The sequence below is a fragment of the Salvelinus alpinus genome, chromosome 32 (genome assembly GCF_045679555.1).
Source record: "Salvelinus alpinus chromosome 32, SLU_Salpinus.1, whole genome shotgun sequence".
Lineage (NCBI taxonomy): Eukaryota > Metazoa > Chordata > Actinopteri > Salmoniformes > Salmonidae > Salvelinus > Salvelinus alpinus.
Window position 1 is genome coordinate 3574460 of NC_092117.1, and position 11209 is coordinate 3585668.

Genomic DNA, 11209 nt, shown 5'->3' on the forward strand with positions numbered 1-11209 from the left:
CCCTGCATACCACTGCTGGCTTGCTTCTGAAGCTCAGCAGGGTTGGTCCTGGTCAGTCCCTGGATGGGAGACCAGATGCTGCTGGAAGTGGTGTTGGAGGGCCAGTAGGAGGCACTCCTTCCTCTGGTACTCCTTCCTCGGATAAACATAAAATACTGCTCAGGAAGGAGAAGTGTTCTGTCTCCTAGAGATAAGTGTACTTTGGTGTGCAAATCAATCACAGAACAGCAGCAAAGGACCATGTGAAAATGCTGGAGGAAACATTTACAAAGTATCTATATCCACAGTAAAACGAGTCCTATATCAACATAACCTGAAAGGCCGCTCAGCAAGGAAGAAGCCACTGCTCCAAAACCGCCAGACTACAGTTTGCAATTGCACATGGGGACAAAGACTGTACTTTTTAAAGAATTGTCTTCTGCTCTGATGAAATACAAATTAAACTGTTTGGAGGAAAAAGGGGGAGGCTTGCAAGCCAAAGAACACCATCCCAACCGTGCAGCACGGGGGTTGCAGCATCATGTTGTGGGGGTGCTTTGCTGCAGGAGAGACTGGTGAACTTCACAAATTAGACGGCTGCATGAGTAAGGAAAAGTATGTGGATATATTGAAGAAACATCAAGACATCAGTCAGGATGTTAAAACTTGGTCGCAAATGGGTCTTCCAAATGGACAATGACCCCAAGCATACTTCCAAAGTTGTGGCAAAATGGCTTAATGACAAAGTCAAGGTATTGGACTGGCCATCACAAAGCCCTGACTTCAATCCTATAGAACATTTGTGGGCAGAACTGAGAAAGCATGTGCGAGCAAGTAGGCCTACAAACCTGACTCAGTTACAACAGTTCTGTCAGGAGGAATGGGCCAAAATTCACCCAACTTATTGTGGGAAGCTTGTGGAAGGCTACCCGAAATGTTTGACCCAAGTTAAACAATTTCAAGGCAATGCTACCAAATACTAATTGAGTGTATGTAAACTTCTGACCCACTGGGAACGTGAAAGAAATATAACTGAAATAAATCTTGATTATTCTGACAGTTCACATTCTTAAACTATAGTGGTGATCCTAACTAACCTAAGACAAGGAATTTTTACTAGGATTAAATGTCAGGAATTGTTTAAAACAGAGTTTAAATGTATTTGGCTAAGGCGTATGTAAACTTCCGACTTCAACTGTAGATATTCCACTAAAAACCTGCCCTTTCCAACTACAATAGTTATTTACAACATTGTCTACACTATTTCTGATCACTTAATTTTAATGGACAAAAAAGGCTGTCAAAAACAAGGATATTTCTAAGTGACCGCAAACTTTTGAACGGTAGTGTGTGTATACATCTTTATGTATATTTGTTAAGTATTCCATGCTAAAAGGTGGGCCACGTTCATGGTACCGGTTATCCTGAATTGAGCTCAAGAGTTTACCAAAGTGCTCGTCAACTCAAACCTGTTTCGTAGTACACCCTTCCAGAGGGCGACATTCTGATTTTGGTGAGTCTATGATCCCTGCTGTCTAAGTCCTGTGTTACAGCGTCATCGTTTTTAAATAATTTGTTGCCTAGCTAGTCAGCCAAGTTTTATACCTTAATCACCATTCATTTAAGTCGTCTCTCCTGCTATGCTAGATCTACTTCATCTCTGATCCCACCTTGGGATGTATGATGAGCATAGCTGAGAAGGTCCATTATAGAATGAAATAGAACACTGCAAGAAACATCACACTGACTGGATTCTTTTCAGTCTAGGTCATTTTATTTATTTCCAAGACAAGTGCAGTGGAATAGGCCTAATTCAAGGCAGCAAGAGCACACAGGACAAATTAAACTACTGCCTGCTGCTGAACACACGTATAATACATCAGAAAGCTTTAAGGGACTAGTTCAACTTATTCATTGTTGAGAAGTTAAAATGTCAGTGCCATTTGTGTTGGAATCTTCAGTCGACAGCAGCGGTGTTGAAATCTTCGATGGTGTAATAAATGCTAAACTGTGCATTGTTATTCTGTGAAAGACAGGACAGGAACATGGTTAGAATACAGAACGAGAATGACTGCATTTAAAAAGGCAGCCCAACTCTGATATTTTTCCTGTCTCTGTGTGTGCATGTCTTTACCACATTGATAGAGTTTGTTAAGGCGTGTTATGTCCAGGGGGCTCAGGTGATTTCTCTGTCCAATCTGGACTCCACTCTTCTTGGAGCCAATAGTGGGGTTCCGGTTTGATGAGAAGTAGTATCTGCCAGGAGAAACCCAACAATGGGGGATTAGAGGACTTGCTACTTTAACACAAGGACTGCGTCACAATGCCACCCTATTCCCAATATAGTGCACATAGTTTGACCAGAGCCCAGGTAAAAAAGTGACCTAAATAGGGAACCATTTGGTACGCACCGGGAAACTACACAGGCCCAGTAAAACTAATATTTACTTATTGCCAGCAGTTTAAAAACAAGGTGAGTAAAATTAGGACTTTAGTGGGAATAAGGAGGAGAGGAGTGTGACTGACGTTCCGTAGTGCATTATGGAGTCGTAGTCATAGGGCAGGTCCTGAGTGTCTCCTTTCTTCACCTTAAAGTTATCTTCTTTTCCTGGAAGTTAAAAGAGTTACAAGAGGCAGATGTGACTGGTGGACACTGCTGGGTGTGAATGTGATATAAGGGAATGAAAATGGAAATGTAGACAAGTTGAGATGGAAACCATTAAGTTGAACCTCTAGCAGGAGGAAACTCTACAGGATTCAAGGCATGAATATTTAATCTTACCTAATGAAACCCATTGCGGGTGGTAATGTAACAAAACTGCCCTCAAAACGAGCTTACACGTTATCCCAGGATACCCATTACGGGTGGCAACTGTAAAATGTATATTTTACACCAGGATACCCATTACAGGTGGTAACTGTAGATGACAATGTAGAGTTATTCGCGTCAGGTAAATTTAGTGAACAAGGTTGCTGCAGTCACGCCAGGGGAAATTCGCAGGAGTTAACAAATTCAGTTAAATTCTACATAATTGGAAATGAGTCTATAAAATACATAGTTATGCATAGTATTGGTCTCAAACTGAAGAACACTGATGGTTACTGGTGTAAGATTCTCTCTGGTGTTTACAGAACTGGTGCTGTGAGATTAGGATATCAGGATTCAAGGCTGCTATGATATTAGGCTATCAGGACCTGCTTAGACAAAGCAATTTCAACAGTAGAGAAAAGGGTTGCAATGGATGGGGAAATGCAGTATTTCCGTTTTAATAAGTACATGATAAATGGAACGTTAAGGCATAAATGTATGAAAGACTATACTTATTTTAAACTAATGTTGTTCTGTCCTTGTGCTGTACTGTCTATTAAATGTTATATAGCGTTTCATGTTGTGTGGACCCCAGGAAGAGTAGCTGCTGCTTAGGCAGTACCTAATAAAATACTAAATGTCAATAGTTATTCTATACGGTCTTCACTCCAGACCACAAAAAGCTGAATCTGGTATGTTAGTGTTGGGCTGGTACAAAAGCCTGCACACTGCAGCTCTTCCATGGGACAAATTGACCAGCTGGTACAAAAGCTGGTACATAAGCCTGCACACTGCAGCTCTTCCATGGGACAAATTGACCAGCCCAGCCCCTGATCCACATGCAATGCCCGTGAGGTGGTTTAGTATGTTGTGAGTTACCTGGGACCACATTGTCCCACTGTATGGTGACGTATTGGTCACGGTCTGGCCGTGTGTGCTCGTGGTGCAGGCCCAGTGCATGCATCAGCTCATGACACAGGTTCCCCACGTTACAGGCTCTACCGAAGTACAGAGACTGGGCCCCGCCCTGAAAACCTACATACGACGCACAGCTAGAGTTAAGTGAAGAAAGATAAAGGTGAGAGAAGCGGGAGGAGAGAAATGGAGGAGAAAGAGGGGATATGACAGGAAGAGAGAAAAATAAAGGGTTGAACACAGGAAAAGGAAGGAGAGGTTGTGAGTTAACTGTAAACTGCTGGGAAGGAGAGAATGTGTTAATGTGCCCACTTTGGACTCACCCTGTCCCAGAGATGAACTCGATGTAGTTAATCTCATTGGTGTATTCGTGGAAGAGGATACACGTCTGGTCTGAAATCATCTTGAACGCTGCTAGTATAGTTTCCTTTCTGTCCACTGTGTGGATCAGAGACAATCTACCATTAGACAGTGCATATCATTCTCACTATATTAGAAAACATCTAGTGTTACAGTGTTCATCTCTCCTACTGTATTCGACACTCACCCAGATAATCGTTGATCTTGTAGGGGATAGAAGTGACGCCTTCATTCTCAGGCCAAAGTGACTTCACAGCTAATCGGTCTTCCTGTAGGACAAAACACCTAGTCTTAAATCCAGCTGTCGCTAGAGAGTATAGGCCTCAGATTAATTAAATTGTTATTTCTGCATTTCCCCTATGAATGTTTTTAAATTCTAAAATGGTAAAACTATTTCAGTATTAACTTAAATGACTAAAACTAGACTAAGTATGTAGAAGAAAAAAAGATTGGAGCAATATACAGTGTACTTTCCATGACAGACTGACCAGGTGAATGCTATGATCCTTATTGAGGTCACCTGTTCAATCAGTGTATATTAAGAGACCGGTTAAAGGAGGATTGTTAAGCCTTGCGACATGGATCATGTATATATGCCATTCAGAGGGTGAATGGGCAGGACAAAATATTTAAGTACCTTTGATCAGGGTATGGTAGGTACCAGGCTCACCAGTTTGAGTGTGTCAAGAACTGCAACGTTGCTGGCTATTTCACACTCAGTTTCCCGTGTGTGAAGAATGGTCCACCACCCAAAGGACATCCAGCCAATGGCAGTCCAGTGGTCGAAAATGGGTGACACGAATTGTGCAGAGCAACAGACGGGCTACAGTTATAGTCAATTGACAGTCCAGTAAAACATTTGTGCCCAAAGACCCAAAAAATGCTCAACTCGTAGAACCTTGACACAAATGGGGTATGGCAGCCGACAACCTTACAGAGTTCCACTTCTTTCAGCAACATTTTTTTTTGCAGTGGACTAATGAAACACTGGACACAGGAGAATTGGAAAAACGTCTGTTCTGATGAATCCCGTTTTTTTTCCAATTTCACGCTGATGGGAGGACTAGGGTATGAAGAAAACCACATGCATCCATCATGATGTTTGTCAACATTGCAGGCTGGTGAGTGGTAGTGGTGGTGTGATGCTGTGGGGTGCCTTTTCATGGCACACGTTGGGCCCCATGATAAAAGTTGAGCAACGTTTGAATGTCTGAACATAATTGAAAATCAGGTGCATCCCTTCATGGCAGCAGTGTATCCATCTGTGAATTGATTTTTTCAGCAGGATAATGCCCCATGCCACAAGGCTAGGATTGTCCAGGAATGGTTCCACGAAGATTACAGTGAATTCAGCTTAGTGCAGTGGCCTGCCCAGTCACCAGTCTCAATCCAATGAAGCATCTGTGGGATGAGATGGAACGAGCTATTTCGGATTAGAGATCCACTACCAGCCAACTGGGCACAATGGTGGCAAGCATTGAGGAAATCATGGGGCCAGCATTCCTGTGGAATGCTTGACACCTTGTAGAGTCCATGCCCTGAAATTGAGGCTTCTCTGAGGGCAAAGGGGGGTGCAACTCAATATTAGGTGTTCCTAATGTTTTGTAAACTATATATATTTTAAGATCCTTTAGAAGAAAAATAAATAAAATCACCAAAAATAAACTAAAACCGTGCCATTGGCAACGCCCACTACGATTTAAATTGAGATTGTCGTCACACAATAAATCTATTATTTGCATGACTCACTGTGCAATAGTGTTTAACATGAATTTTGAATGACTACCTCATCTCTGTAACCCACACATACAATTATCTGTGAGGTCTCAAACAAGCAGTGAATTTCAAACAGATTTAACTACAGCAACCTATTGGTTTTCAAATAACTTGCATAAGGCACCTATTGGTAGATGGGTAAAAAAGCAGACATTGAATATCCCTTCGAGCGTGGTGAAGTTAATAATTACACGTTGGATGGTGTTTCAATACACCCAGTCCATACAAAGATACAGGTGTCTTTACGAAGTCAGTTGCCAGAGAAGAAGGAAACCGCTCAGGGATTTCACCATGAGCCCAATGGTGACTTTAAAACAGTTAGCCTTTAATGGCTGTGATAGGAGAAAACTGAGAATGGAACAACATTTTAGTTACTCTACAATACTAACCTGATTGACAGTGAAAAGGAAGCCTGTACAGAATACAATTATTCCAAAACATGCATCCTGATGGCGTCAAGGCACTAAAGTAATACTGCAGAAAATGTGGCAAAGAAATTATCTTTTTGTCCTGAATACAAAGTGTAATGACAGGCAAATCCAAAAGATTACTGAGTACCACTTCATATTTTCAAGCATAGTGGTGGATGCATCATGTTATGGGTATGCTTGTAATCGTTGTGGACTGGGGAGTTTCAGGATAAAAAAAAGAAACGGAATGAGCTAAGCACAAGCAAGATCCTAGAGGAAATCCTGGTTTAGTCTGCTTTCTACCAGACACTGGGAGCATAATTCACCTTTCTGCAGGACAATAACCTAAAACACAAGGGCAAATCTGCACTGGAGTTGCTTACCATGAAGACAGAATGTTCCCGAGTGGCCGAGTTACAGTATTGACAAATCTACGGCAAGACCTGAACATGGTTGTTTAGTAGTGATCAACAACCAATTTGACAGCTTGAATAATTTTGATTAGATTTTGAGAAGTTACACAATCCAGATGTGGAAAGCTCTTGGACTTACCCAGAGAAACTCACAGCTGTAATCGCTGCCAAAGGTGCTTCTACAAAGTATTCACTCTGGGATGCGAATAGTTGAGATTTCTGCATTTCATTTTCAATAAACTAGCAAACATTTCTAAAACATTTTCACTGTCATTATTGGAAATTTTGTGTAGATGGGTTTGAATTTGTATTTTATCCATTTTGAATTCAGGCTGTAACAAAATGTGAAATAAGTCAAGGGGTATGATGCTTTCGGAAGGCACTGTACCAGCTTCTGGTATACACAGACTGAAACTAATGACTGCAAAATCGTTTAAGGTTTCTTTACAAGACAGAATGTTGAATGAAATGACATTGAAACTTACTCTACTGGTGGTCCGTGGTGTTGATCCTTCAGATGGTTAAAAATATCCACAGGAAAGTACTGTTAACACAACTTTTTAGAGTGGCGGTACTGAAGTTGAAATTTCTATCACCTGGCACTTCAGTTAGTATGCATGCATTGTATATTTTCCTGTGGATATATTGGCTCAAATTTCAACCATCTGAAGGACCAACACCATGGACAACCGGTAGAGCAAGTTCAAATGTAATTCTGTTCAACAATCTGGCTTGAATGATTTTGCAGTCATTAGCTTCAGACTGTGTATACCAGGTGGTATCAATCTGATTCATCAGCCTAAAAGATGCAGTAACAGGACAGAAAGCAAGGATAATAGACTCACCGAAACCAGAATGTCTCCCTCCATGATAGCAAGGTCAAACTGTAAGTCCTCTGTAACAGAGAGAGAGGGTCTGAAACAACCACACTGACATGTACTAGTTACAAGTCACTACCTCCAGTGCCATTAAAGTCCAGACCTCATGGTAGAGGTCCAGGATTGTGCGCTTCATCTAATGAATGCGTTACCTTCTCTAGTTTCAGGCGTTTTAACCCAATCATTTTGTCTGTGGCGTGTCCCCATTGAGGCAGTAGAACCTAAAAGGAATTGTGAACAAACTCATTTTGTAATATCATTATGTTTATTGATAGACAAGCCATAAACTTGAAGACAACAGATTGAATTGTTTCTTTGGGCCCCATCATCCCAAGTGACTGACTTGAAAATCACAGTATAGGCCTACCTGTGGCAGAGAAAGTCACATTTGTAGAATTGTTGATGGGGTTTTTAGAATTGTCCACTGAAACACAGAAATAAAATATTACAAAGTGGAACAGTACAATAACAGTTTTGCAGTACAGCTGGCCTACATTAAATAAAAACATGGAAAACAGATAACAGGCCTAGCTTTCAGCCTATCACCTAACAAAATGACTGGTCCCAAATGCAGGCCTGCCTACCTGTGGCAGGGATAGTAGCATTTGAAGTAGTAGCATTTGTGAAATTGGTGATCGGAACACTGCCCACTGAAATACACAAAGGTAACATAATACATGTTACATAACACGAAGAACCGATTCGCCTGCCCTACATCAAATGGAAAACACTCAAAAGCAGGATGTCACAAAAACAAAATGACTGGTCCTACCTTGGACAAACCAGATGAGAATCAGAAACCAAACCATGTTGCAGCAACAATTGTCCCCCAAGATTTGGAAAAAAAACAATCAAAGAAACAGCACAAACAAATGTGTGCAATAGCTCTCCTTCCAGTCAAATAGTGGGCAGGGCAGCAATCACTAAAGAACAGGTGCATTCTCCTTCTTCTTCTTCGGTGAGGTTTAAAGACGGTTGGCATCCAATATGTTGCATTATCGCCCTCTACTGAACTATTGTATGAATCCATTACACTCTGTTATACAAAATGGTATAAGGGGAAACGTGAAAAAATCCATACAAATATATATTTAATGACCCTAACTAACCCTACACTCATTAAAACCCATCACCTTATTCCACTACTTTAACCCTGTCTTATCCTACCCCAGGCCAACGACCCGAGAGGGCGAGACACTTCTACTCAACACACCCTGTAACTCTTCTGAAATTGAATCTCGTACCCCCAAGTACTTCTCTGCAGCTACCACCACAACATCTATTTTCTATGACTTACGTGTCATCTCTGCGGTACAGCTGATAACAATTGCTATGAATGCTAAGCCAACCTCACTGAAACATATATCACTCATTGGCCTATCCCTCTGTTCTGGCAAAGATCTACTATTCACAGGGATCCTCTCAGAATCCCTCACCCTTCATCCACCCTCCACTTCCTCTGCATACAACATCTTCTCCACTACAATGACCCTGGCCACCTAAACCTGCCTCTCTCGCACCAGACACCTCCACTCAGGGTTACCTTCACCGACTCAACAGCACCCACCATCTTTTCCACCCAACTTCCACAACACCTTCTACCCCTTCCATTTCACCTCCAGAACTCAAACTGGTGTCTGGCCCACTCTGTTTGAACTTGATACCAATCTTCCTCGTCATACCCTCTCCCTTGTCATTGCTATCTTCAACAGATACAAACCCATACTCTGCCTCCCTCAGTCTATTCAACCTCCTCTCTTTCCCTCCAATCCTCCTCCCTTAACCAATTACCCGACTCAATATTCAACTTTTCCAAGTCAAAATCTTTTTTTAGCCTCCTTGAGGGACATGCTAAGCCCTGTACTCCCTCCACTTCAAACTCCTGTGTCACCAGAACAGATGCAGGTGTGACCACTTGTTTTTAGGTCATCAACCTCAACAACAGATTGTGCAGTATTGTCACGTTCCTGACCTTGTTTTCCTTTTGTATTGTTGTGTTTAGTGGGTCAGGACGTGAGATGGGTGGGCAGTCTGTGTTTGTTCTATGTTAAGTGTCAGGTTTAATTGACCTTGTATGGCTCTCAATCAGAGGCAGGTGTTTTCGTTTTCCTCTGATTGAGAGACATACATAGGGAGGTTGTTTCACATTGTTTGTCGTGGGCGGTTGTCGCTGTGTCTGTGTTTATTGCACCACACGGTACTGTCTCGTCTCTCGTTCGTTCTTTCCTGTTCATGAGTGCATTGTTTTTTATGTTCACCAGTTCAGGGGCCTGTTGCACAAAAGTAGAATTAAGACATCCGGGATAAATGACTCAGCTGAGCTCAATGAAGCCAAAACATGTGCGTCCAGGCTTAATTGGTTGCACAAAGACCAAGCCAGGATGAGCAGACACGGATTCATTAAGCCAGGTGAAACCAATCCTGGATAGGTGCGCGCTCACGGCTCACTCAAATAGACCCCGCCACAGATTAACTGATTTACCATGGCAACTAGAGCCGCGTACTTTTCCCCGTCGGAAGCACAAATCCTCATGGAGGCATACGAGGAGGTAAAAGATATAATTAAGAAGGCAACACCGCCACAGTGATAAAGCAAAGAGAAAAAGCGTGGCAAAGTATTGCAGACCGCCTGAATGCGTAAGTAGTGCACAATTACACACTCACCGCTCCGCTGAAACATCACAATTACAATTCAAATATTTAATTCACATCTCCAAAAATGCAGTTGTACTGTAATTATGAAACGGTTAAATTTTTAATTGAAATGCACTGCAGATATGAGTGAAATTGTGTAAAGTAACTCCATCACACTGTATAAAGCTATGATAAATTTTTTGATATTTTTACTGAAAACAAGACAAAAATACCAAGTAATTTTTTGCAGTGTGACTCCATTAAATGTGTGTGTGTGTGTGTGTGTGTGTGTGTAGATTAAACATGAACGGGCCAAAACGGACATGGCAGCAGGTCAAAATCAAATACAAGAACATTCTGCAGAATGGTATGGTCCCTGACTAATATTTAACAAAGCACAAGCATATATTGTACCCAGAAGGTGCCTGCTCACACATTGTCTGTACTGTTTTAGCAGTGAAAAAGAATACCCACAGACAAGGCACGGGTGGTGGGTCACCAAAGGCTGACCTTACCCCAGCAGAGGACATGGCCTTGGAGCTAAATAAAGGCAGGCCCGTCTTAGAGGGGATCCCTGGGGGGAAAGAGACGAGCATAGGTTCCTCCCAAGATGCCACCCGCTTCATTCAAGGTATGTCCTTCCATCTCTACATGGGATACAACCACATTCATATTGAATCAATTTGGACTGTCTGACTTTGGTTTACCTATTGCCTTGCAGTGTCTGGCAGCACTGTGTTCCTGTTAGAGCCACCAGCACAAGCACCAGACGATGCTGATCCAGTGAGTACTCCATCAAAGGCATACTGTAGGCCTGGCATGTCTTGTCTACTAGCTTCAATATGAATCCGATTAAATGTGATAGGGTGAAGGCCCCAGTGCAGCAGCAACAGCACATGATGGAGACGATGATGAGGAGGAGACCATCTCTCTGGATTCCAGAAGGCATGAGGTATCATGTTAAGACTGTGAAAGTACTATTTACTCTACAATGGTGAGGAGTCCTCATCAAAATAAAAAAATCTAATTTCTTTT

At 42.0% G+C, this 11209-nt stretch overlaps 1 protein-coding gene across 5 annotated transcripts; it reads right to left on the minus strand.

The window, feature by feature from the left end:
• Positions 1–1734: 1734 nt before the first annotated feature.
• Positions 1735–8800, minus strand: LOC139562586 (low choriolytic enzyme-like). 5 transcript variants are annotated; one of them, XM_071380380.1, is made up of 11 exons: positions 8313–8800; positions 8125–8190; positions 7908–7964; positions 7693–7761; positions 7508–7557; positions 4251–4332; positions 4027–4141; positions 3668–3840; positions 2506–2587; positions 2114–2235; positions 1735–2002 (listed from the first exon to the last, which is right to left on the minus strand). In XM_071380380.1, exons 1-11 carry the CDS (start codon positions 8347–8349, stop codon positions 1998–2000), a joined length of 858 nt encoding a protein of 285 aa, XP_071236481.1. In that variant the 5' UTR covers positions 8350–8800; the 3' UTR covers positions 1735–1997. The 5 variants fall into 5 exon arrangements, with proteins under 5 accessions (XP_071236481.1, XP_071236482.1, XP_071236485.1 ...); XM_071380381.1 differs by having other exon boundaries at positions 2117–2235; positions 8313–8550; XM_071380384.1 differs by lacking the exon at positions 7693–7761 and having other exon boundaries at positions 2117–2235; positions 8313–8532.
• Between the last annotated feature and the right edge of the window lie 2409 nt (positions 8801–11209).